General features: G+C 41.5%; 1 protein-coding gene across 1 annotated transcript in view; it reads right to left on the bottom strand.

Annotated features, from left to right (window-relative positions):
- The window catches only part of Ryr3 (ryanodine receptor 3), a 376321-nt gene that overhangs the window by 30550 nt on the left and 317822 nt on the right, over positions 1 to 27949 (bottom strand). Inside the window, exons 73-89 of the mRNA XM_033765294.1 lie at positions 23269 to 23283; positions 20400 to 20570; positions 20021 to 20080; positions 18325 to 18456; positions 17492 to 17604; positions 14273 to 14369; positions 12589 to 12695; positions 11769 to 11820; positions 10797 to 10850; positions 9707 to 9806; positions 9473 to 9552; positions 7768 to 7844; positions 5492 to 5565; positions 5220 to 5237; positions 4713 to 4793; positions 4214 to 4302; positions 2343 to 2471 (exon numbers count right to left, since the gene is read on the bottom strand). Coding sequence (XP_033621185.1) covers positions 2343 to 2471; positions 4214 to 4302; positions 4713 to 4793; positions 5220 to 5237; positions 5492 to 5565; positions 7768 to 7844; positions 9473 to 9552; positions 9707 to 9806; positions 10797 to 10850; positions 11769 to 11820; positions 12589 to 12695; positions 14273 to 14369; positions 17492 to 17604; positions 18325 to 18456; positions 20021 to 20080; positions 20400 to 20570; positions 23269 to 23283 — 1449 coding nt within the window. The remainder of the gene's footprint in view (positions 1 to 2342; positions 2472 to 4213; positions 4303 to 4712; positions 4794 to 5219; positions 5238 to 5491; positions 5566 to 7767; positions 7845 to 9472; positions 9553 to 9706; positions 9807 to 10796; positions 10851 to 11768; positions 11821 to 12588; positions 12696 to 14272; positions 14370 to 17491; positions 17605 to 18324; positions 18457 to 20020; positions 20081 to 20399; positions 20571 to 23268; positions 23284 to 27949) is intronic.

Raw genomic sequence — 27949 nt, 5'->3', positions numbered from 1 at the left:
GGTAAGAGTCCTAGTGTTCAATCACTTCTAGGTTTTTATTATCACTAACCTAAACTTCAGATATAACATCATGTCTTAAATGTTTTTTCTAAAAGCCAAACATAGAGGGATGATTTAATTATCAGTTTGCATTTCCCATGATATTAACCTTCCTATTGTTGAAGATCCATTTTGAACCAACATGCTCTCCTTGTATTCTTTTTTTTTTTTTGGTACCAAGGATTAAACTTGGGTCCTTGAATTTGCGAGGCAGGTGGCAGAACCCCTGAGCTAAATCCCTGGATCTCAACACTCTTCTTAACTCTTCCTTGTAGCCATTTTTCATATCAATCTTGAATTGCTCTTCAATAAGAAGGTTCTAATAAAGAGCACAGATACTACCTCAAGTTCTGGGAGAGTGTTGGCAGAATCCCCAAGGAAGTGGTGTACAAGGAGAAACATGGCCTGCATCTTCAACATAAGCTTGTTTAAAGATCACTGTTTATGTACATCTAGCTTCTGATACCTAAAGCTACAATATTCTTTTGGAACAAAACTAGCTGTTGAAAGAAATTCATAGTCCCCAAAACTGAAGTTTTCCTTTTGGATTAAGTGCTCCAGGGGCAACTTCTGAAGATAAGGATGAGTTTTGCCTAGATCAAATCAGAGGCAAGCCAAATACATGCAATGATCTTTATTTCACGTCCTGTGGAACTTCAGGTATAAGCATAGAATTTCACTGATTCCTAAGATTCTTTCTCCCTTTCCTTCCACTACTTGAGTGAGACAAGGGTTAAAATCCTCCTTTTCAAGTTGGTAGTTTTAGTTTTGTGTTTATTTTAATGAGCAGATATGATCTGAGTGAACTAATTAGCTCATCACATGGCTATTTATTAGATGAAAATCTAATATTTTTTATAGAACAGATTTCAGTACAAGCATTTAACTCATAAAAAGAGCCACTAAAACCTCTGAAGCTCCTGGTTTAAAGAATGTTTCTTGGGAAGGAAATGAAAGTACACATGAAGATGGATATTCTCCATTTCTTTTCTTGATTTTCTTTCCTACCTCAGCAGGGATGATATAATTGTTGACATTATTTCTCATGAGGCTGTGCACAGTCCTATCTCTACAGCTTTTCCCACAGACCGAGCAGAACGTATTTCCTCTTCTGTGTCCATCCACGTCCCACACAGTCTATAAAGGCTGAGTTCAGCAACTCATAAGGACCTTCTCTTCCTCTGAACTCACACTGATGCAGTTCTTAAGCACAGTATATATGATTATTCCAAAGCATGTATGATCACCTTATATCAAATAATTTTCCTTGTGGATGTGAATTTTTTATCCTTTTTAAGGATAGTGGCCAATTTATTAAACTTATTTTCATGAACCACAGTATAGGGCAAAAGTTAAATGTTTTTTGAATGAATATATGAATGAAAACATCTTATTCATAATCTCCTGATTATGATATTATAAAGATGAAGTGTTAATTTTGCTTATAGTCTCATACAACTAATTTTAAAGGAAATTATGCCTGAAAATATCCTCTTTCCCTTTTCACAGTAGTAGACCACTGTAAGCAATAGAGAATTCCATGAACAGAGAAAGACTGTTCAAAGATCTAGACACCCAACCTGAAATTCACTTGTAGATTGGACTACCACTACACAAAACTTATGTGCTTCTGAAATAACTTTCCACAGAGTTGATTTCTGAAATGATTAGTAGGAGCTCATGGATTTTTAATCTCTACTTGAGATAACAACACTTGTCCCTTTATTTCACCATTCTATCAGTAATTTTTTAATTCATTCTCTATTCTTATTAAAATCACATAGTCAGTTGGGCATAGTGGTGCACACTTGTCTGTAATCCTAGTACTTGGGAGGCTGAGGCAGAAAGATCACCATGAGTTCAAGGCCAGCCTGAACTACATAGTGAGACCCTGTCTAAAACAAAAACAAAAACACCCCCCCAAAACAAAAAACAAAACAACCAAAATATAAAATAAAATCAAATCAGATATTGATGGGTCAGTGTTCTAGACATGAAGAATTTTAAGTTGAATAAGAAATTTCTATCCATGAAAAGTTTTCAGTTTAGGAGGGGAAACAAAATGTAACTAGATAAATGTAAATAAAGTGTGCAGGTATCAGTGAGGGATCATAAATTATAGGTTCTCAGAACATTCAGGTACCATTGGTTCATATTTCTAGATAAGAAGCATTGTCAGCAACAGGGCTGGATGTACAGTCCACTGTGTGGAATATAAAATAGGATTTTTCTGTAGGGAATATAGAAATGGGATCATCAAAAATGTTTTCTTTGTTTTCTAGTCTGCACTCATCAGCACATACCTGGATATACTCCGTAAGAGAATTGAAAATCTGCTTGGTGACTGCTAGAGCTTTAGAAAAGTTGTGCTGTCCAGATTCATCAATGATGTCCTTCCCTGAATAGTACCAGTAGAAATCACTGATTGATTCCTAAAAACAAACAAGCAGAGTTTAGTATTTCTCAGACTTCAGTCAGTGAAGCTTGATTCAACGAGCATGAAGAGAACCCTATGTCCTAGGAGCACCTTGCTCTGACATGAGCCAGGGGCTCTGTGAAGACAGACAGAAATATCTTGAGTCCTTGCACCTTTCAAGCACAAATACTTCTCCCTGGGGAGGAGAGAGGACAGCCCTCAGCACCTGGGAGACCATAATATAGGACAATTTACTCAACATGGAAAATATATATCGAAGATAATGATTATCATCCAAATAATCATAACAGCAGCAACAGCATAATAGCTAACATTTGAAGTGACACTGTTCTGAGCATATCACTCATATGAAAGCTCTCCATCTTTACCGTGCCCTGCAAGGCAGGTCCTACATGTTTTATAGATGAGGAATGTAGAACACAGGGAAAGTAGAACAGATTGGTCCAGGTTGCCTGTAAGTGGCAAAATCAGGATGAGGACTCAGCCAAGAGAAAAAGAGAATGCTTTTTTACATTTGTGTAGATTTTTCTCAATATACTTTGGATTCTTATTCAAACAATTCAGAGAAGTGCTTCCTAACACTAACAATTTGAAAACTCATTCTTATCACATGGTGTAACTTTTTTCTTTTTCTTTTTGGTACTCGGGATTGAACCAAGGACCTCTACACTGAGCTGTATCTCCAATCCTTTTCAAAAGATTTTAAATTTTGAGACAGGATCTCACTAGTCACTAAGTTGCTCAGGCTGTGCTTGCACTTGTGGTCCTCCTGCCTCATTCTCCCAGAGTGCTGGGATTATAGCCAGGCAACACCCCTCTGGTACCTTGTATAATTCTTTGAAAAAATTTTTTAATTAAAAATTTTTTATAAGTCTTTTTTTTTATTAAATCTTCTGTCCTCTGTTTTACAGCTGTTGGGCACTGGAGCTAGGTTTTCACTGACAAAACTAAAGTAGATCAGCATTTTATAGCAGATAGTTGGCATTTAACTTTTTTTCCCCCATTTTTGTAGTTAGACTTTTTATTTTCATCTTTGTTTTTTTTTTTTTTCAGTACTGGGGATTGGACCTAGGGCATTTTCACTGAGCTATAAGTCCCTTTTTTAGTTTTTGTGTTCAGACATGGCCTCCCGACATGGTCCAGGTTGGGCTTGAACTTTCAAGACTCTTACCTCAGTCTCTCAGAGTGCTGGGATTACAGGTGTGTACTGCTATACTTGGCTCCTCCACTTTAGTCTTTAAATGCATTTTTTAAGCATTAGATAACCTCTAGTGTATGGACACAGGTTATAAATGCTGTTTTATTGGGGATTAATTGTACAGACAGTCCCCCACTTATGAGGGTTTGATTTAGGGTTCAACTTTATAATGGGGCGGAAATGATAGGCATTCAGTAGAAACCGTACTTGGAATTTTTAATGTTGGTCTCTTCCTGAATTAGCAACCTATGGTACGATATTCTCTCAATGCTGGGCAGGGCCATAAGCCACAATCCCAGCCAGCCAGTGATCACGAGGGTAAACAACTGGTACCTGTGGCATCCTGTGTCACTAAGCTAGGTGTTGAGTAGGCTATGTGTACTAAATATGCATTGTCCACTTACAAAGGGCTTCTCAGGACACAACCTCACTGTAAGTCACGTAGCATCTGTGTGGTGGGCCTCCCTGACCTGGTAGCACCATTTGCCCCTTCTGGAGGCACAACTGGGAGTGCCATTCCTCAGGGCTCGCCTGCTCACCTGCAGACGCAGCAGGTAGTCCACAGTGCTGATGATGATATTCACGGTGGTGGTATTGCCCATCTGAGTCCGCAGGAAGTTCTGAAAGTCTGAGAACAACAGTGCTGGGTTAGAGCCCACCCTCGTCACACCCTGTCAACTGAGCACAGAAGAGGCACACTATGTGAAAAGTCTTAAAAAGACAACACATTTGAGGCCGGTCAGTCTTGCAGGTCAGAGATCTGTTCTGAGCCCTCTCAACCTGGTGACACCTGAAACAGGACACAATGAGCCCTAAGGGACTAGATGACAAGACTGGGGATTCTGGAAACAGTTTCGCCTTGGTGGCATGAGATAGCACCAGCCATGAAGTTGTTCTATGTAGAGTTTCTTATGGAAGAATGAATTAACTGATGTCCTTGGATTAGTAACTTATTTCATTAAGTGACACATGCTGAACTGAATTATAATCTTGCTTTCACATGACGTTTTCCTTTGACAAAGCAGTCGTTTTACTTACCACTGTTATGTCCTTCACAAAGTAACTGTAGGAATCTAAAGAGATCTCGTGTGAACTCATCGTTCTGGAGTACTTTCTCACCTTGAAAAATATAACAGACTGGTGAGCATTTGTTCAGCTTCTAAACAGGGAATACCTTCTAATGCCAATGACTACAAAAATAAGAAAGGAACCAGAACAGGTCAGGAAAAAGAACTTTGGACAAATCATGATCAACCCAATTAATTTGGAGCTGTGGTTGCAGTGCCCAGAACCCAACAAAGGTACGTTTTTTAGCCCTAAGACACATTTGTAATGAGAAAAACTAGGATAATAGCAACAAATGGTTAACAGTCCATAACCCATGCTTTACAGATGGAATATACTTCTTTAATTAAACATCAAATAGCTGAGTTAAACTTGACATGCAACCACAAAACCTAAGATGTGTCTGGGCTGAGGCAATTAAATGAGATCTCCTAGGATTCACACACAGGGTAGGAACTTGGGTCAGAAACACAAACTTACCACGCTCACGAACAATGACTGGTAAAAAGAGAAAAACAGAAGAGTTCAAAGTAAGAAAACCATAAACACCATAATAAACTGTGTTTAGTTAAAACTGGCTCTATGAACACATCCAGCCTGGACGCTCACTTTATCAAAGCTACTGATGGAAATGTTTTGCTCAAATGGAGCAAGTCTTGGCAGATTCAGAAGCAGTGAGAATGGACTCTAACCAGAAAGAGTTAAGATTTTAATCAGGAAGACAATGGCCTTGACAGTCATTAGTTACTTACGTGTTCCTTCTTCAGTAACCATCCCCAGTCCTTCAGCTTTATTCTGTCTCTCAAATGCATTCAAATCAAGGACACTTTTAACAGACAGATGAAAACAAGGTTCAGGGCTATTGAACACTGGGAAAATGGATTTCTAATGCCAATGTATCTACTGACTAAAGGTATCCTGACTCTTTACCATCATAAATGAAATTATGCATAGTGTGGTTCAAAGCTTGACAGCTCCTTTGCTTTGTGCCCGGCCCTCTTGTTAAGGGAGCTATAAACTTCCAGATTCCAGAGGCTACACCCATTTAAGGTTTCTGTATCATCCAGGAGTCAACAGAAGCCAAGGTTTTTACACCTAGCTCTGCCATCTTTCCTCAGGCAGAGATGTCTCTAGGTGTTCCTGAACTTGTGACAACTTAGCTATCTCTTCTATGTCTCTACTTCCAAGTCACAGCTACAGTCACATTTTATTTAAGCCAGGTAGTTCTCTTAAACAATGAGAGGACTGTATGATTACACTATTTCCACGTAGGGATCTTTCTTTAACATAAGCCAACTCTTTTCCATTGTGAAGGGTCTCATAAAGCCAAGGTCTTATAAGATTATAGCACTTAGGAAGGCTTACAGCTGAGTCCATTAAGACTGCAAAACATAACCTTCCTTGTACCACTAGACAAAGGAAGTAACTATCAGCTGGAAAGACAATGGCATTCATTTCTCTTTTGTCACATATGTTCTGCAGGATAGACACATTTTACACAGAAAATACTGAAATTTCTACTGCTATCCTTGTTGCTTCATTCTTGGATTCTACCATAAAAAGGGCTACTCAACAACACAAAACTATTCTTCTTATATTGGTTTTGCTATCAGGGGAGGATAACATGGAAAGGACATCTGGATCTAGTTGCTTTGAAGCAGCTCTAATTTTGAACTGTGCAACACATATCTGATCCTCACTTCATCCCCAAACACCCACGCTGAATGTTTCAATTTCTCTGCTGCTTAATATTTTACAAATATGTATTTTTTCTGATCATTAAAACCTATTAAAATAGCTTAAAACTTCTGTTACAAGTCAATTGCCATCTAAGTGTATGTCATCTGTCCCTCCATGCCATCATTATAAGCAAATTATAAACAAATTTAGCAATATTAAGTACTATAGAATACTGGAAGAGCTCTCAGAAACTTAATGGAGAATTTGATGAGCAATATGGAACTAAATTTCCTTGATTTTTGCCATCTCTGAGTCCACACGTACTATTTTACCCTTGGTGAGTCAGGTCTGGCAATGTTATATTTTCTTTTCCTGAGAGAGATAATAAACGAATAGATTGGTGGTGGAAAAATGTAGATCTGAGAATAAGGGATCATACTGCAGCTTAGATATGTTCCTTATTACCCAAGGCTACAATATTTAGCCAATCAAATAAGGTTAGCAAAATTATGAACTTTACCAAAAGGATGTTCATGAATTTTCAAATGGAAAACATAACGTCCCATTTTAAATCACATTACTTGGAGGCAAATGAGCTAAATAATTACAACTTTGATTTTATTTTTAGAATGAGTTACAGACTATTCAAAATAAATATGCATTTTAGAGAATAAGGTGGCACTTTTCTCAGAAAGACTGCAAGATCCTTTCTGAAATGAGCATGCACGGTGGTGACCTTTTGGTTATGTTATTTATCTGTCAGAGGCTTCAGCCACGAGGTACAGAATCTGGTACCATAAATGGATAGTCCAATGCTTTGTTTTTAGGTTATGTCAAAACGTCTCCATGCTAGGATGAATCACTGTCAAAATGGATGTGTCTAACTATGCACCCACCAACCACTTATTCAAGCTCAAAGAATCATTAAGGATAAAGACTAAAAGACTTAATGAAAATACAGCTGTGAGTCACAGTGAAGAGTTCTTCCCTCTTTCCCATTCCTTTTTGGGCATACAAGTTTGCGAAGAAACTGTAAGTAGACACTAAGCCTCCTAGGAAAACAATCTAAAAAAATAAAGGAGGTAAGAAGGGCAACTGAAGTGGGGGAGTGTGTGTGTTTGTAGATAATGGAAATTATATATTTCCTTCTGAATGTAATCCTGTTTGGATATAACCAGAAGTATGGAGGAGTAATATCTACCCCCTTGGCTTTCTAGAGTAGGTGACTCCCGAGCCCTCTCTTAATAATTCCATGATAAGCCAGTAATTTTGTGTATCTTCTCCTGCCTCCCTTTCTATTGTATAGTGAAGAGTTTTCAAAAATGGTGAATGATTTTCTCATATTTACCTGCAAGACTGCATAAGACCAGAAAGGCTTTGAAAAAATCCAGCATCTTTTTTCTCCTTTAAGTAATCTAGCATTTTCTGCAAGAAAGACACATTTAAAGCTATGAAAAAAACCATGCCACAAGTGCTGAGCATACTCATTCTGTTTTAAAAACAGCAAACCCCCAGCCACAGACCCAAGGCTAAGTGTCAGAATCAGCCAGGGACTTAAAAACTCCAAACCAAAAATCGCATGTATCTGAGCCACACTCTGTACTTATGGAATCAGAATCTCACAGGGCAGATCATGTTCATTTTATAAAGGCTCAGCTCACTAGTATTTCTAAAGTAGAGTAGACCTTTTGCATTCATAATCTACTGCTTGGAGTTTCCTCTGCTGGGGGACAGACCATGTCTAGAACCATGGCAGAGTAATGTTTAACACTGTGGATGTAGACTTTAAGTGTTCATGGTATAAACCTGGCACACAGGAAGGAAGAGACTACCAGATTTCTTTCACAAGAGCCTTTGTTTCTTGTGTTCTCTGTTTTGGGAAAGTAGGAATTGTGTGTGACATAATAACATATTTTAATTTAAAAAGGGCCCTGCAGGATAGTCAAGGGATAGGAGGTGGTAGAAAAGAGCAGAAAGTGACTAAGAAAGTGACAGTTTTGTTTGGGATGAGCTAAAGGCTGGGGAAAATGATATGCAATATGGTAGTTCTAAATTTGGAGACTCTCCAAAGTCCTGCAATGTAACTTCATGAATATCAGAAGTCTGTTTGAACCTTCACTTTTTTGTGCACACAGATCTTTTTTTTTTCTTTTTGCTCTATGTGATATATAATATTTACATTTGTGTTGGGGTACTTAAACATTTTCAACCCACCATTACTCCCTTCTTTGATCCTTTCCCCATCTCCAAGGAATGCCTTTGAGACTATAGTGTCAAGTAAAAGAAATGCCCGGTAGTTACAGATTGCATGGTTCCTCTTAAATGAGAACCCCAAAATATAAACAGAGTAAAACAGGTGCTTTTAGCCACAGCCTGGAATGCCCAGGAAGCACTAGTGTATTTCTGTCTTTGGCAGCCAGGTCTAGTTAGGAAAATGAAATGAGTCCATGGGATGAGCCACATGCAGGCAGGCATTGCACTCCATGCTGCTACATGGGGCCTCACTCAGTACCCACTGGAGTGAAAGCTGCATGGTGGCAAGGGTTTAGGATCCAATGCTGCACCTCAGCCCTTACAGCGGAGCCTGACGTGGTCAGCCATCAGTGAATAATTGCTCAGTGAATGAATAAAGCAAGCATGAAGGGTTATCAACCCCCTTTCCCTGCTTAGTGATGAGGCTCCTTGTGCACAGTAAGGCAGCTACTAAGTGAAAGGGCTGAAAGAAACATCTAATGCTTAGAAAACTTCTAGAACATACAGAATATACAAATACATATGTATATGTGTATTTTTGCAGAAAATCATCTGATGAAAATACAAAATGTTTTATTTTTTAAGCCTAGGTGAAACCTCTTTGCTAAGTGCACATTTGCCAGTGGACTCCCTGCCTTGGTTTTATCTGTGTTCCCAACTGCTGAGACATAATTGGCCACTAAGGACAAACACCAGCGAAGTGGTTTTGGCAGGCCCCTCTCTGTAGCAGGCAACAGCTCTTCCCTGCAGCATGGGAGCCCCCCAGGAACTCTGCACAGCTTCCCCCAAGTCCCCGCTACCTGCTGCACGCCAGCGTTGCCTCCATTCAGAATGGCGATCCCCAGCTTCAGCGTCTCAACCACCATGGGGCTCATGTCACCTGCCAGGGGGAAGACGAGATTGAGTCACCAAGGTAACAGGCAGCGAACTGCGCCTACTGGACTTAATCAGGACTTGTCAATAATGCCTACGTCACGTGTGATATCTGTCTCTGCGGTAGCTATGTAGGCCCGCCCAGAAGTGAGGAACATCACCTTTGCTGGCGCTTATCATTTGCAGGACCATCTCTGCAGCACCACGCTCATGTAGCCGAGCCTGCTGATAGAGGGTTTTCTGCTTCTCCATCTCTTTTTCCTGGGGGGAAAAGAATTACAGAGAAAGATCTGCTCTCTACCCCTCCAACTATGCCATGTCCACCTGCATGCTCCCGTTTCCTGTTCAAGTTCCCTTTAAGGGAATTCACTGGGGTAAATTGATTTGAGAGAAAATATTTAGCTCTTTTAGGAAGGCTGCACATGTAATATCAGATAAAAGAAATCTCTCAAGTTTATTTATGGCTACTACGCAGCTTTCCAAAACTGCCTACCCATAATTCACTCATACTTTAGTGCTGAATTTTCTACTCTTTGTGTTGTCTGGTAACACAGTCCTCTCCTCTTTGAGATTTTAATTATAGGAAGCAACCCAACTTTGCAACCCAACTTTAAGGTATGTGTGATTTCAATGTTCTGTCATCCAGACATCTCTGAGGGCATGGCTTGAGAGTATCTGTCTGGATACAGGAAGCACCTGCTTATCTAAAATGCTCACACCATGGTTAACACTTTCTGCCAGACATGAGCTACTGGAATGTCAAAGCTCTCTAGAACTGTAATTACATTTCGCTACTCCTGTCATTTTTATTGGTACTTGTCTTTTAAAGTACCCTACAATTGTTTAATCTTAGTAGTCTCTGAGTCTTGAAATCAAAATTTCTATCAATTTGCATGTATAGAATAGCAGTGCAAAAACTATCCCAGTGTCTCAATAGCTCTGATTTTTCATTTTTGGATGTTTAAATTTGTCCTTCTATGGCTCATTACTAAAATATTTGGGCAGAAGTAGAACATTTCTCACAAAAACCATACTAGTGTGGTGGTCTACTGATTGTCCTGCTGCTCACTACCTGTTACCTGGTGAGATAAGCAGACAGACAGACAGACAGACAGACAGCAGACCTATAGCTAGCAGCTGGGCCCTGCCAGCTCTCACGCACATGGTTAGTGAGATTCATATGCTAAAGTCAGCATCCCAGACTGTTGTCCTGTGAGGGTGGCCCTGTTTATAAACTTTGTGAAAACTTACTTCAAATGTTTTTTCCTTGTCTTCCTCTTCTTCATCCTCATCACTCTGACAGCTCTGGATTTCATGGAACAGGGAAAGGAGGACAGCAATAATACAATTAAAGGTGAGTATATCTGATCAACAAAACTCTGTTATACTTTGCAAGGACAGGGGACAGACTGTTGTTCTCAGCCTCCAAGGGACTTGAGCACTTCATAAAACCAGGAACATGTTGATTACTACAGGGCTACATTCTCCTTTAAATGCCATCTTTGCAGTCATCAAAAGGTTCAGAAATGAGAAGTGGGAACGCTGAGTCACATACTCAACGTGGACCTGGCTATTTTAACCATAGACCTGTACTCTCCTCCTAGTGTAGTTTTGGTATATGTGGGAGATCAGAATGTCCTTTTTAGAGACACAGATCCTGGCCATGGCAATAAGAACAGACACACAGGGTTTGAATCCAAAAGTTCATTTTCCCCTTGTGGCCCCAAGGTGCGTGTGAATAAAGCACAAAGTGCACTTGTGCCCTGAACATATCAGCCTTCCTGCTTGGCATGAAAGTCTTGCATTTGGGAAGAAGCTGTTTTCTTATCTTTCCAGCATACCAGAGTTCACCATCCTTCTAAGTGATATCCTTTTGGCCACTGTCTCTTCCAGAACACTGGAACCTCCCTCTGGTTTCCTTCACTTGCAGATGTTTCAACTATGTCCTGAACATTGACTGAAAAATGCCAAAAGTAGTCTTCATGACTGGGTCCCATTTAGCAAGCTTCAGAACTGTCACGTGAACCCAGCTACCAGAAGCCATGGTTTCTGCAAAGCTGCAAGCTTTCCTTAGTGATTTACCAGTGTTACCCCCAGTGAACTGTATAATACCTGGAACCCGCGTCATGAGCAGGTCCCAGCCCTCTTGTTCACATGGGTCATCTGCCTGACCAGGTCTAAGGAAAGACAGAATGAAGTAACATGCAGGAGATCCTGGTGTACCTTGGCCATCATGCTGGAATAGGAGGTGTATAAAGGGTCATCTTCCAGTTTGCTGGAAAAAAAATGGAGGAAATATTTAGCAGGCTACTTTTTTGGACCCCACAGAAAAGAAAGACTAAGGATCATATAAACTCAAATTATATGAATTAGTGAAGTAACTGGAACATTCCCACTCTGATTCCTAGAAATCACTCTGAAAAATCTGAATCAACATCAGTTTGACAGAGATTTCCAGGATATATTTATAGTTTCAGGCTGTTTTGTCTTCAGACTCAGTGTCTGGCATCAAGACAAGGGGTCTGTAGCCTGATGCAAGCTTATCTAGAGGTTTCTTCATTGTACATGTTTGTGATGTAGAATGGATACGTTCATCATGAAAAATGATGCATATACATACCAAGTCTTCATCCTTTTTATGACCCCTTCTCCTCCTACCTTCCATCTCCCCTATCTCTAGATCCCCTCCCCATTTCCATGAAGTCTACCTCCCTGTTTTCTACTGTCTACCTTTCATTTTGTTCTTTAAATTATGAACACTTTGGATTTCTTATATAAGAGAAACCATGTGATATTTAACATTCTGTATCTGACTTATTTCACTTAGTATTATGGTCTCGAGATGGATCCATTTTTCTACAAATGACCCAAGTTTATCCTTCTTTATGGCTGAGTAGAAGTCCAGTACATCTCGATGACCAAATAATAGGGCAGCTCAAGTCTGGGGTCCCTTCCACTCACTGCTGTCTACACTAGGAGGGTGTAGGGTTGACACAACCACGGCTGGTGCCTGGGAGAAGGCAGGAACTCTGGTGATGCTGACCTCCTCTCCGTGAGCGCATTGCGACTAAAATGGAGAATGATTTGATGAAGAGGGTCGGGCTGGCGTTCCATCTCTTCCTCCTCCTCCTCTTCCACCTTAGGAGATTTCTACACAAACAGCACAGACAAGTTTCAGGCACGGGTTTCAGCATGGGCCACACCACCACAGGTGAACAAAGAGGCAAAGCGCAAGGCACAGAGGGCATCAGACTGAAAGCAGGAGGAAGAGCCACTACATCATATATTTCTTGTCTGGAGGATGCAAGGCGGGATACACACACGTTTGTTTTTCTTCCAGCCAATTCAAGAGACATTCCAGTTTGAGGTTAAACGAAATAAAAGAAAAAGCACAAGGCTGACCATAGGGGGAGAGCTACAGATCTCAGTGAGCAGAACTCTCATGCAAGATCTGGGCACCCACGTTCAGGAGGGAAACCCTGCAGAGTTACCTCAGAGGCAGAGTCTCTGAGTAATACCTAAAATGTCTGCTAGAGACTGGGGTGAAGATAGGGTTTTGGGGCAAGCGCCATGAGGCTTTGGGGCCATTTTGGACTTAACAGGATTTTAGATTACACAGCAAAAGATGTCTCTTTCATGATCTCAGACTATATTCTAAAATTGTTATTGTTCCCCAGAGCTTCTGCCCTGGAGCTATAGACTTTGTGCGTCTCTTTTCAAGTCTTTTCTCAATCTCCTTTCACAGAAAGGAAAAATAAGGTCAAAGTGAATTTTCTAGTGGTGGCAGAATCAGCATGGTGGACCAAATTTGATAAATTGATGGGAACTACATAGGTTGTGTGAAATGGTTCAGAAGAAGCAGAGGGCTGACAAGATGCTATTGTCACACTGATTAAGAAAGTGGGATCACAGAGGAAGTGTCTTTCCTATAGGAACATGCGGGGAGAGTAAAGGACTCAAAATCACACAGGAGGAAAATGAGAGAGAAAATGGGAAAGAGGGAAAGAAACAGAAGGTGATAGAGGAAGAAATATGGAAAAGAGTGAATATGAGAAACACAGTGTTAGATTAGTGGAGAGAATAAATGCAAAAAGGAAAAAATAATTGAGCGAAGCAAGGAGAAGGAGAGAAAAGAACCATGGACTGGCTACAAAAGAGAAGAGTTTTTGTTCTTTTTTTTTTTTTTTTTTTTTTTAAACCGGAATGAGGCTGTGTGGTCCCACAATACACTTTCCCCCTTGTATGTTGTTTCAAGGGTTTTCAAAGCATGAAGTCTTCCAGAGACAGGGCACTCCAAATTTTCTGAAGGGCCAGAATAGACATGTGAGATTCAGGAAGGAACTCAAAGCAGAGTTACCTATTAGGAATGTGGACTTCGGTCTGAGGTGGCCTCCTGCAACCTATGGTGCTCAAAACTTAACTTAGCATGAATTCCCCATGACATGGTTATGCATCTCAAGAAGTATTAGTTGCTAATAATGATGAGGAAGGGGGTGAAAATAGTGTTAGCACCTCCAAGTGAAAATTCATCCTCTGGCTCTTATCTTTAGCACAGCCTCCTCTGAGAATTTACAGAGTTAATTTCTTCCAAACTTCCATCAGTTCTTTGTGAGTGCTTATTCGTTATAACACACACACGTAAACACACACACACACACACACACACCTGAATACAAAAACCAGATTCATTCATACTCATATCGGCTTCCCGTTGGGTCAGTACTTACAGCCAAATCCTGTACTAGTTTCTCTTCAAAGGAATATGCCTCTGTTTCTATCCAAAATCTCTGATAGCCATGGAGGAAGAGGTTAATAGAGCGGTGCCTGAGCAGAAGGGATGAGAGTGAGGTCAAAGGGGTCCATGGGATTCATTATTTTAGTTTGGGTGGTTAACGGTTAGTAAGAAGGACAGGCGTTTGTACAATTCTTGTCTTCTGATTGGTCAGGGTAGCCAAAAGCACACCATTAACATTTGTTTCACAGAACCCTATAACTACTCGTGCCCAAACACCTGTGCACCTTCTGACAGTAACAATGGTTAGAGCGAGACATGGCAGTGACTGTAATCCTAATTTGCCTTTCCTCTAGGGAAAAATAATGAATTAGGTTAAGTGACAGCCCTCAAACATTTGCTTCAGATGGTGATTTAGTCATTCCTGTAGGCTGGTCATTTGCCCAGATCATCCAATCTAAACCACAGGGATGTGAGTGGCTTAGTCTCAGCCATATTAAGAGCATTTCCTTCTATAAGGAACCACACTAGCAAGGTGCTCTGGATTTTCTTTAGGAAGGCAAAGCATGAAGCTGTTACCTCACAAGCACATTGACATACCTCAGGGCTAACTCAGACCCTGGTGTCTGGGAAACTGAGGAATAGGCACATGGTACTCTCACTCAGCCAGGATAGAGTTCTGGGAATATTTATGAGCCACTGAATAATAGCTAAGTGTTTACCAAATGCAAGGGGAGTGGGAAGGAGAGGAAAGAAAGATAATGGTCAAGATCAGATTTATTAGGCTGTGGTCATGGTTTTGGTAAAATAAGGCCTTTGCCATCTTTCTTTAAAAAACCTGACCAATCAGAGTTCTTTTAAAAATTGTACAGATTTGTGTTTTCATGGTAACTTTAAATCATGGGCAAGAAAGTAGGAGTGTGCGGAAAATGAGCAGGTCTCTCTACAGGTTACATTACCATTAAAATGAGTATAAGCCTGTCATACTGAGGTTTTTCATTAACCTTTTCCAGCCAAACCCGTTGAAAGGTGCTCAGGAAGAAATTGTTAATTTTGTGTCTGGAGAAAAGCATACAGGTTGTCTTTTAAAAACTAATACCAGATAAACAGTTTCCACATAATATAATAAATATTTTTAGTTTTTTAATTTATAAGACCCCATGCAGTTTAGGTCATTGTAAGGTAGGGAGGCAGCTGTCTGTATCATTAGCTTCTTAGTTGTTGCTGTTATGAATCCTGGTTAGAATCTTCCACACTGGAGGGAAAACCCAGGACAACCCTTCTAAGACAACTGCGTCAGGGATGGCCATACTTCCTCAAGGACACAGTGAATCCCTGGGCTGATTCTTATGGCTGAAGGAGCAGCTCAATTACGAAAGTATGGTATTACCATTTTCAATAGATTTTGAAAAAATGCTTTTTTTAAGAGAGAGATGATTTGTGCCTCACTGGCCTGGCCCTGGAGACACCTGTTTAGAGCCAAGCTCTTCTGAAATCCACATTAGGAAAATGAATGATTTCTAATGTTTTATTACTTCTAGACAACAAACAAAAAATCCCCATATATTTTTACATGGCTATGAATTAAACCTATCAGGACTTCAAAAGCCTTCAGGTCTGCTATTGCTTGACTTAATCTGTCAGCTTCCTACCAATGAACTCTATTTGATTTGGTGATGTCTCATTCCCTTCCAAAGACAATAATCTATTTTCTTAAGAGAGACTTGGGCCGGGGATTTAGCTCAGTGGTTCAACCGCCTAAGAAAAGCTCAGTTAGCTCCAGATAGGCTAATAGACCACTCTGGATAAATGATGGAAGCAAAGGTCAAACATAGATTTGTTCTCTTATCTCATACTCCAAGGAAACACACACATTTACATGGGAGTCAGAGTAAGCTTGTTCCAAGACAGTTTGTTTTCCCTGACCAGATGAGGATATTCCCACTGATCTGGACACTGAAGCAGAGGCTGCTATTTGATCACCAGCCTTTCTTTTTGATCACAGGCCTGATCTCTGTAATGAGTTTAAGAATGAGGGTGCTGCTACAACACCAAAGACAGTCAGTCTCAGTGGTCGGTGCTGTCACTCTGTCACTGATATCGCTATGATGTAGATCTTAAATGTTTCCCAAAGACCATATGTTTAAGGCTTGGTTACCAACCCGCGGCACTACTGCAAGGTAGTAGAAACTTTGGGAAGTGGGGCTAATGGAAGGGAGCGAGGTCATGGGGCCTTGCCCCCACCCTCTCTCTTGCTCTCTTTTCGCTTCCCTGCATCCATGAGGTAAGCAGCTTTGTTTTATCACACAATCCTTGGCGTGATCTTTTGCCTGGCCACAAGCCAAAGGCAACAAGGCCAAGAAATTATGGATAAAACCTTTGCAAACCATGAACTAAAATAAATCTTCTTCCCTTTAAGTTGATTTACCTTGAGCATCTTGTCATTGACAGAAAACTGATATTCTTCACTATGTCGACACGGGTTATATCACACATTGTTCAGAAACACCTTCACAATTTTTTTTTTCTTCACATTATGAACTAAAACATCCAGATAAAAGCACTGTGCCCAGGGCTGGGGATTTAGCTCAGTGGTGCCACATCTGCCTGGCAAGTGCAAGGCCCTGAGTTCTATTCCTTGTACAACAACAACAGCAACAACAACCCCTTCCCCCCCAAAACCCCCAAAACAAACAACCTTGTGCCCCTGACTGGCCTCTTGTGGGTGCATCTCTAGCCTTTCTTCACCTTGATGGTGAAGTTCCTCACTGTGCTATGGGATTCTCATTACATTTCTGTAACTGCTGGTGTTAAATGCCTGAGAAGAGAAATACTGTTTGACCTGTTAATGGAATTTGGAGTACGATGTTTTAGAAATCCCTTTTTAAAGAAGTCTTTCTGTCTTCACAAAGAATTCCACCTTAGCACAAGTAGGGAGCCTCCAGGATACTCCTGCTTGGCTGACTTTACAATGCACATTCTAAGCTGAACAGACACGAGGCTCTAGGAAAGCTCATCCCGTTTCAGTTTGTCTTACCTTGCTTGCTTGGCAGGCCTTTATACTACACAGATGGTAATATCTCCAGGGGCCAAGGGCTCTAATTTCTACTCTTTGCATGAAGAGGGTAAGGGCCACAGGAGAGCACAGCTGTGAGGAGACACCTCCATTCCCATCAGTGGTTCACACGGCTGAAGAAAATGACAGAATCCTTACCTGGGCAGGTTGTAGAGCGGAGCCATCCTGAAACAGGCCACCACTGCCCGTTTCCGTTGCTTTGACAACAGTTTATGCCAGACAGCCTTCTTGGACCTCAGAGGCTGTTCCACCTGAGAAGAAATCATGCAAATAGATTCACACTAGGCCAATCTGAGTGACAGAAGATAGCCCAGGCATCTGAACCGTGAAAGAATTTTGGCTTCTTCTCTATAATCAGCACAATGTACTCAGCAGTACATGATGCAGTTTGTGAAAGTTTTATGTTTTCTTCCTTCTCCCAAATGCAGGAGGCCATTTGTTTCTTGTTGGAAGCTTTGCAAACAGTAGGGCACTTGAGTCACTTGAAGTAATAAGGAGGGCTTTTAAAAATTAATTTATCTTTTTATTAGTACAGTGTTACCTTGGTTCATAAACTTGTTTTATGGGTTTGGGGAAGATGGCCATAGTTGTGTTTGTCACCCGAGGTGAATAGAAGCAAAATTTTATTGAACACTTCTGTTTGAGAACCAAATGGTTTGTATTTGTGAAACAAAGTATAACGGTAGATGTTTGCCATACCTAATGATCACATTCATTATGAGGAATTTGTACCGTATGCAATATATTTTCTTTTTTCCCATTTCCCTTCACTCCCTTCACCCTTCTTTTCCTCTCCATTTACAAAAGGGCTGTTTCCATTTTTTCCCTTCAATTATTTTTTTTTTGTCCTTTCTTGCCTCCCTCCCTTGTTCCCCATCTCACTGATATCAGGAAGTGGGAAGACTTTGTTCAAAAGAGTTTTTCAAACAGCAAGAGGGAAAAGAAGTGAGGGGTCTGCAGATACTCTTTACCTGCTCCAGGTGGAAGACAGCTGCTGAAATCCTCTGCACACGCTCCACAGTCTTCTCTGGACTAGCAGGTTCTTCACTCCTCAGAACGTCCTTGTAGAGGTTCAGCTGCCATTTTACAGCTGGGTCGTCAGACTGGAGAGTGAAGCACACACGACATAAGCAATTTGTGGCATCTCTTGCACTGAAAAAGCCTTTCACTCCTACAAGGGTTCCATCGCAATCGTGGGTCTCTTTTCCTGCCTTCCCCTCGCCTTCTCCATCATTGTCCTCTGCACCGCTATAGATGCTATGTAGGAACTTCTCAGTCTAACCTCCCTGTGAACTCTTCCATCATATTTTCTGCCTCTTTCTCTCTGTGCTCATTTTGGACCATTTCCTTAAAGCAATCTTTCAGTTTCTAAATTCTCTTTTTAGCAATTGTCTAGCCTATTTTTTAACCCATATGTTGATTTTTAAAATTTCAATGACTATAATTGCTATGAGGATTTTTGGTTTCAAACCCACTCTCCTTTTTTCCCCAAAATGTCCTATTATTGATTTATGGGTTTTATTGCTTCCTTTATCTCTAAATGTTTTAACTACATTTATGTTTAAATTCCTTTCTATAGTTCTTTATTGCTTGAATTCTTCTCTTTGTTGCATTTCTTGACTCTCTGATGATGGGGGATTTCCTTACATGTTTTGATTTTTTTATGAGTCTCTTTTCAAATATACTTTTATTAGTGCCCATTAATTTTACAAACATTGGGTTTCAGTGTAATATTTTCATATACAACATATTATGATCACATTCATCCCCCCATTATACTTCATTATACTTTCTCCCATTCCCTTCCTCTGATCCAATAATAGTCTTCTTCCTACTTTCTACATGAGTTTATCTTCAAGAGTAGTTTTATTTATTGGCATCTTAGCCCGTATTTTATTTAGGAAGCAGAGATGCTTCAAGTGGCTTCATGGTTGTCTCTGCAGGAGACCCATGTATGTCACTGGTTCAGCGCCGATTTCATGCAGTTTCTCACTCTGCGTTTGTGCAGCCCCTACTCTTCCTCCTATAAGGTCATTAAACACGCTGGCCTCTATGTTACACATCTGGCTTGGAGCACTCTGTGAGTTCTCTCAATAGCTAGGGCTCCTCGTATTTACGACAATTTAGAGTATCCTTTTTTTTTCTCCTGGCCCTTGAGATTTCTTGTTACTGCCTTCAACCCCTACTTTATCCACTATGCTTATGTATTTGGGGTGGAAAGGAGAGGCATTTTGGGTTGGCTTAGTTCTCCATCTTCGGGGACAATGCACGTGAGGAAAGAGTTGTTAAGATTCACACGACTGAAGGGATCACAAATAACCGTAAAATTCAATCTCTTTTTTTGACTATGCCAACCCAGATACAAAACTGTCTAGCTTCAAGCTCTCTCTCCAGTGGGAGGTGCAACTGGGAACACACTTCCCCTGGTGTGTGGGTCACACTTAGTGACCCTCCTTGTACTCCTGAGACGTAAGGCTTCCTCCTCCCCACAATGGCTTGGCATTCATGTGTTGGACAGCTGGAAGACATGCGGAAAGCTAGTTCTACCAACTCCACACTCTCTTTTAGGACACATTTAAAGCCATGAGTACATTAAGCAGTGGGTGGAACCCTGAGGTTTGAGCGAAAGACAGCCTGTGGGATCTCCCGATCTTCCCACAGTATCACCTTCTCCTGCAAGTGCAAGTTATTCCTCAGATGCTCCTTGACCTCTTCATCGGTGTCCCTCTGTGGAAAGAGATGTTAAATTTTATTCCTAGAGATCAGTGTGGAAATGAGAAATAGGGTGCAGGTATGTGTGGACAGCCAATGCACTTTCGCTGGGATATTTATTAGAACAAAAGAGGAAAAAATTACACAGACTGTGCCAAACTAGAGTCCAAATCAGTTGTGATAATAAAGGTATGTTGCCTCTGTGCACCTTGGTTCCTGCTCACTTACCCCAGCCCCACTGAACCCTGGGAGGAAGACTAGCCCTTCTGAGGCTAAGTGGCCACCATAATGTCACCTGTGCTACAATCTCAGCCCAATCAGACAGGCGGCTTACACAGCTGTATCGTGATTTTGCAAGGGAGATCAGTTCCTGGTCGCCTGGTGTGCACATATTCAGACCAATGGGCAGCATTTTCTTGAGTGCAGCCACGATGAGGGAGGTCTGGATGGAATAGAAGTCTCCCCTCCGCTTTGTCTTCTTCCGTTCCTGGTCCTGTCCTCCAGACTAGGAAATGATATGGAATAAAGAGAAGGGCTCAGTGACCGTCTGAAGGGAACTGTCTCATCTCAGAGGCCGCCCGCTTCCTGGTGGTCCTGTCAGTGCAGGGTGGGTCTTACTACATTTCAAAGACAGAAAAAAGACTGTGTTGAGCAAAGACAAACCAGGTGGTCCTAAAAGACCAGCCCTAGCCCTTAGCCTTCTCTTCTGCACATGCACACAGAACCACATAGCTGGACACACACCACAGACACAAGTCTTTGCTCACTTACTTCGAACAAAGAAGCTAATGATAACTGATAAAATGACTCTGGAAAATAACAGAGGACCCTTTCAGGAGAATCCATAAGAATATAAAAGCATCTACCACAGCGTAACGTCTGAAGCTAGTGTTTGGAGCACTGGAATCCTACTTAGCCTCCCCACTATGGAGCTATGAAACTTCTCCAAGAAAGAGGACATGGTAGAGAAGGGCTGCCTTGGGATCAGGATGAGAGAATGTTAGGAGAGAAATTTCAGATAAAAAAGGAACTCCCCAAATTCATGGAAATTTGAACCTGTCCTTGCACATACCTTCTTGTCCTTCTCAGAGAAAGCTCATTCAGTGAAGTAGGAGGCGTGAGAGACCTGGTACACAGGGCTATGCACAATCAGCCCAAGGCAGCAACCAAGACCCCTCAGCACCCACCACACATGCAATTTGGTTCAAGGAGGTAGGGTGCGGGAGTGACCCAATTTTTATGACACATTTATAGAAGAGCAGTGCTAGCCACATGGTGCCTGCTTGCTGGACTCTGCTTCAGCTGAATGAGTACTTTCTGGGTGTGGGGAGGGCTGGGTGGCCAGAAACCAGTCAGAGACCATGCTGGACAGGAGCTGGTGCTCACCAACGGCAGTATCTGCAGCAATGAGGTAGCAGTACTTCCATCTAGAGGACTCTGGGGTAGGAGAGGCGACTGTCACTTAAAACTGGGGACTACAAGACAGAATTCATTTTGGAGGAGATGGGCTATCTGAAGAAGAGCATTTCCCTTGGCCTGATTGCTTTAATTACTTTTCAAAGTGTGAGAGAAGTTCACAATCATTAATGGCACTCTTGTAAGAGATATGATTTCTTTTACCAAATTTGTGGAAGCATAACCTTCAGGTAATTGTATTTCAGAAATCACAGCAAAGCTCTTGACTGGAAAAACCCAGCCACCCAATTTTCCTGGTTGCAGGGACAACCTGCACCCAGTGCTCCAAAACACCAGGTCAGCCCCAGAGCAGCAGTGGGAAGGACAGTGAAAAATATGCATGGAGACAGAAATGAAGCTAAGGCAAGATTCCTATGTTCCAGAACACAGTGGAAACTGAAGGCTAGTATGCACAAAGATTGCAATTTCTACTATTTACTGAACACTTCCTACATTCCTCCCATGTTCAAAGATAAAATCTAAAGGATGTGTCTAAATCCCAGATTCACTTATAGCTTATTACCCTTGAAATGGTTTCAAATCATCCTTTAAGGATAGAATGCAGTTTGGTGTACGTAGGTGTAAAATGTAAATGGTGAGACAAGGTATATAATGGAGTAAACGTGCTAAAAAGTAACTATGTGGATTTGATTACATAATTTATTTCCTTCTCATTATCTATTTGATTTGGCCAATTTCATATTCTAATCATACCTGCTATGTATATGAGTTCAATAACCTTGAAAATATTAGCAAGTCAGTTTTATAAACAAAAACACGAGACCCATGGAGGTTAAGCAATTTTCCCTAGGTCACATAACACGTAAGCATCAGAGCCATTATCCAGGTGCAAGTCTGTCTTGACAAGGCTCCATTTTTTTTTTTTTTTGTAACTAAGAGCTACATGTGACCTGGCCCTTACATATCTGCACCACATACAGAGCCATTCCAGGTGCAAGTCTGTTTTGACAAGGCTCCTTTTTTTTTTTTTTTTGTAACTAAGAGCTACATGTGACCTGGCCCTTACATATCTGCACCACATACTGTAGGGCAGAGTGCTTACAGTGATGGTGAACTTTTCAGAGCTTTCAATGATATAAACAGCCCACTGTGGCACACAGGTTCACCATCACTGGCTTAGGACAATAGCATTAGATATACATTAATGAATGGAAAGAAAGGAATGTCCACATAGTAACTTTAACGGGTGACTAGAAAATTGTCCCAGTTTTATTCAAAATAGTTTGCACAAAAGCTCATGGTTATCTGCTGATTTCAAACTCCTGAGTTTAGACCTTGGAAGACTATATTTGAATCATGGGACCCTTGAACATGAGACAGAACATGTACCATGTGAAAGGGCGGGGGCCACTAACAAAGAATTGGATTATGACCCTGGGTACTGCCGCAGAAGAGGTAGTCTCCTAGGCTCTCAAGCCCTGTCAGTTGTCTCTCTGTTAGCCTGATGGATGCAACCTAACAGAGAGGACAGCTGGGGAAGGGAGCAGAGATAGCAAGGAGACCTCATTTGAGGCTTGGCTGGCTTGCCCGGCTTCTCCATTCCAAAGGTAGGTAGGCCTACATTCACTCTTTGACAGGCAGTTGTCATCCCTGGGGCAGGCCTGGGGACCTCCAGGTGGAAAAATCCATTCTGCACCACCCCCATGATGATCACAGTGCAGAAGGGGCCAGAGCCTGGCACCTCTAACACTAGGACAGAAAAGACACGTCATGCATTTGACCTGTACCTTTACTTGCATGGCCTGTGTGGAAAGACAAAAGAAGAAAAACAAGGAGAAGAGTCAGTCAGTAAAAGCAGGAGCCTAAGGGACATGGTACCACGTGTTATTTATAGCTTCTCAGTCCCAGTTTATCTGTCAACACAACAGAAACTCTATGGTTCTTGGAGTCAAATGAGCACAGAATGAAGAGCAAGAAGGAGGTTAGAATGGAGGTTAATTTAGTCATAAAGATTTATACCCAGACTAAGCAATTCATTTGTGCTGGGAAGTCAACTCAGAGACCAGCCTTCCAGAGTGCACGGCCCACAGACCCAACCCAGGGTGGTCTTCAGCTCTGGTACCCATACAACTCTGTAGATCTGAAGTCTTTCCCCTCCCCCTTCTCTCCATTCACCAGGGTGGGCTACAAACAATGCACCATATATGCTAAGATTCCTATTGTTCTTCCTTCCAACCACCGCATTATCAACTCCAGCAAATCTATGGCCGTAAAAAGCAAAACTGAGTCAAGGAGAAGTGCTTGTGCTTCTGCCCCACCCGTTGCTTGAAAAAAACCAGTACTCTAAGAATATTCAACGATGCTCAGGATCACCCCACAACCTGAAGGATGAAGCATCTTCCTTCTTAGACTGTAAACTTGAAAAGTATCTTAGGTCAAAGGCTCCTACATCTTACAGGTTCTACTTTTGTTCTTTTCTTCACATATTGCTAAGATTAGTTGACTGACTGTGATTCTCTAATTCTAATACCTTCAAAGTAATTGCATTTCCCACACTTAGACCATAAACTATCAGCAGTACCTGGTAATCAAACAGATGATATTATGTGCAGACCTTAAGGGAAACAAAAGGCTTTTCAGAGATAAGACATACCGCCTGCTGACATTCTACACCAAGATGGCACAGGGAGTTCGCATCAGGCTTTTGAACAAAGGCAAACCTGCACCATGGGAAGTTTTTACCTCACTGTGAGAGTAGGTGAAGACAAGTCAACCCAACATTAGGTATTAGAGAAAATGGAGAATATCTGGAAATTTGGGAGAGAGAAAAAGAGAGGGAGAGAGGCAGAGAGGGAAAGAGGGAGAGAGGGAGAAAGAGACCAAGAGCAGGAGGTGGGGAGGAAGGAAGGAGGGTTATAAGAGAGTAGAAAGAGGCAAGAGCATGTGCCAGAGAGCAGGCACACAAACCAAGAACAAAGAAAATAAAAACAGGAGAGGTAGAGGGAGGAAATGGGGTGGGAGAGGGAGGGAGGAAGAGAAAGAGGGAGAGAGAGACAATATGAGAACAGTAAGAGGAGATACTGGAGCAAGAAAAAAGCTCACATAACTCTGAATGTCCCTGAAAAATCCAAAGATATCTTCTAAAATACTCCTATCCCTTTTCAATCCACTGAAATGATGCTTGAGAGCGAGAGAGAGAGGTGGCTTTAAACCGTGAGGCACCCACTCTCTTGCTTTGCAACTTTTTGTTTGTTTGCTTGTTTTCAAGTTTTAAACCTTGCTCATGGAACTGGCATTTCTTGAGCTAAACATATTCTAACTTACCATTCCCCTCCGAGGAAGCTGCTGCCATTTTTTTCCAGAAAACAAAACAAGTTTAAAAATAAAACAAAAACAAAAACAAAAAACACTTGCTCAGCTTAGTTACATTTGGCTTAATGTATATTTGCAAACTGGTGTTATATAAACAAAATATACAATGAGTTCTGAAAACACCATCTGTGGGAGCTGCCCCCAAAATGACGAATCTGTGGATTGAGCTTCAGTTAATCAGGCCTGAAGAGCGTGGCCCAGTGCATATTTTCTCCTCTTCCTTTCTATTGGCACTGGTATGTGCAGTGTGCATGACACGAAGCATTCATGTGTGAATACCCCACCAAGGCTGACTGGTGCACTGAGGTCGATTTTCTTTATACAACACCAGAATTCAAGTGGGGATAGAGATAAAAGCAAGCAAAAGAGACAGGTGCCCATTCAGGCCAGGGGGAAAAGACAACATCTAATCCAGGGAATCAAGGGCATGTGGGATCTCACTGATGATAACGAGGAAGAGTATCTGACTACCCTTTCCCCCGCCGACTCCTCAATACATAGCTCTACATCTAAAGAAATACCACAAGTGGCTCTGAGCTGCTGCCTGCTGGAGGCATAGAATCTCTTTGTCTTAAATAATGAACTATCTTTATCAAATACTATTTTGCCCTAGGGATGCTGTTGAAAAGCTGTTGAAAGTTGACTTTCGTCCTAAATGTCTTGGCAGAGCTAGGAAAGGTCAGAGTAAACTCAGTACCACTGTATAGATTGGCACATTGGAGGCCAGAAGAGTTGAGTGGATGATGCAAGGTGTTAGCTGAGGTCTATGGCTGGGACAAGGGTAGAACTTAGCTTCTTTTCATTTCCAGTTTACTACTATCATGTTTGAATTGATGCAATTGGGTGCTTGTTACCATGAGGAATATGGCAAATATTATTTAAGATCTATGGATGGAGTGCCTTTAATTCAGTTACACTATTCCTTCCACCCAATTCCATTTGGCTCAGAAATAATTGGCACATGATGTCAATGGAAATGAGATGAGAGAATTTGCTCCTGTATTTTTCCAACAAGGGAAGATGCCCAGATTCTGAGCATGATCATCCTCGGATAAAACAAACATCCCATTCCTCTGTGGTGGGAGTAAAGAAAAACCTCAGGTTAGCTTGTTAGTAGGTGAATTCTGAAGTGTCATTTTCTGTCACTTCATCTCTTTCCAAATGTAAACCCAAGGATCCCGAGACACCATTAATCACCAGAGCATTGAGATAGCTGCTCTTTGGGAATCCGAGTCCTTCTATTAATGTCATTCCACTGCTTTGCTGCCATCCGTTGCCAGTCACAACAGATCCTAGCTGGTTCAGTCCTGAGCCAGCAGATGTACCTTAGCCGAAGAAAGCATGGAATCTGCCTGGGATTTATTGACACTCTGTAGGGAGACAGAATGGAAGGAGAGCTTGTGCTGGATGTAACAGCCCTCAGAGGCATTCTCAGATAAGCTGAATATTCTAGGGAGTTGGACTCCAAGAAATCCTATCTGAACTGAACAGCCTATATATTTACCAAAACATGAATGAAAAATGAATTTTAGAAAAATCAAGATAAAATTCAAATAAATCAAAATAACATTAAAATCAAAACAAAATGATCTAAAGCATAAAAGGATCCATGATACATTCTTTTATAGCACAGATTCCTCTTGAGTGTGATTCCTCTGCTTTGTATGTGTCCAATTTTGTGTGTCTGACTGTAGTAAGTGGTGTATATGCTAAAGGTGTACACTAGTGCATACTTCAGAGTGAATTCTAAACTCCAATGGTAGATTTCTGCAAGCTGGAAGAAGTCCTAGTGTCAACAGAGCTAAAACACGGAAGAGACAGAAAATTTAGAGTAATTGCAGACAACCAGTGCTGGCGCCGCACTTGGTAGAGCTCCGGGTGCCGGCCTCCATCCGTGGTGTCACACCTGCCCCTCGGCTGCAGCTCCATGAACACAGGTCTTCCATCCCAAATGGCTATGGGAAAGATCCCCAAGGTCTTTGCTACCAACCTATGATTCCCCTCTTTCCAGCACTGGAGCTCACTTCTGAAGTCCCCATGCACATTCCACCTTCACATTCCTCAAAGGTGGCACTATCCCAGCAGTGAGAGAGATGTACATCTCAGGTATGACAGACAGGTCACTTGTACTTGACATATACACCCAACCCTCATCGAGGCACATTTCTCAGGGAAACAGAGTCAAGGGTAAGCCGCAATGGCCGATGACAAGGCAGCACAGTTAGGGGGCTCTGCTTTTGCAGGTACACCTGAAGGAGTGTGTTGGGAAGTCTCTCTAATCCAAATAATGAAGCTTCTTATGCAGCCCTGACTCAGGAGGAGCCGAAGTTCCCCCCCACCCCCCAGACACCAGCTATACTCCTCCCTACAGGTTACGCGCTTTCAAACATTTCCCGCAAGGAGATGGACAAATGCTTGGCTTTCTGAGTGAAGTTGCCATGGAAAATAAACAGAAGGCATTAAGAGGTCAACACATCTGAAATAAAGCAGGTCAAAATTTGATGTTTCAGACAGGAGGCAAACAAGCATAATGTAAGAGCATCTGCTATTGAATCACCAAAGCAAGCTAATTTCTTCCTAGCTAATCAAAAGGTAGTTCTAAGTATGTATCTTTTCCCCCATTTTAATTTTTTATCTTTTGTGGTACAGGATACTGAACCCAGGACCTTTATACTGAATTAAATCTCCAGAACTTTTTAATTTTTGAGACAGGATCTGGCTAAGCTGAGCTTCAAACTCACGACCATCCTGCCTCAGCCTCCTCAAGTTCTGGGATTACAGGTGGCCACCACAGTACCCAGCTGCATGTGTAGGCTTCACCACACAGAAAGTAGTTTTATCTTAAAACCATCAAATGAAGTTTGTTGTGGAGACCTCTTGAATGCCTTAGGCAAATCTTGAAACTTAAAATTTTTTGACAGATGAGCAGTTATTTATTCATAAAATGTGATGACCATGCTTAAGAGCAGTTTCTTCTGGTTTATTCTCAAATAAACAACAAGAGAAGACTGTTGGTCACAGAGTTTGCCCTAAATGAAGCAGAGGGCTAAACTGCCCAGAACATGGGACAGTCTAGACTCAGCTAAGGCCAAGGTT

The sequence above is a fragment of the Fukomys damarensis genome, unplaced genomic scaffold (genome assembly GCF_012274545.1).
Source record: "Fukomys damarensis isolate Sample0158 unplaced genomic scaffold, DMR_v1.0_HiC HiC_scaffold_17, whole genome shotgun sequence".
Lineage (NCBI taxonomy): Eukaryota > Metazoa > Chordata > Mammalia > Rodentia > Bathyergidae > Fukomys > Fukomys damarensis.
This window is presented reverse-complemented; position numbering and strand designations above follow the sequence as displayed.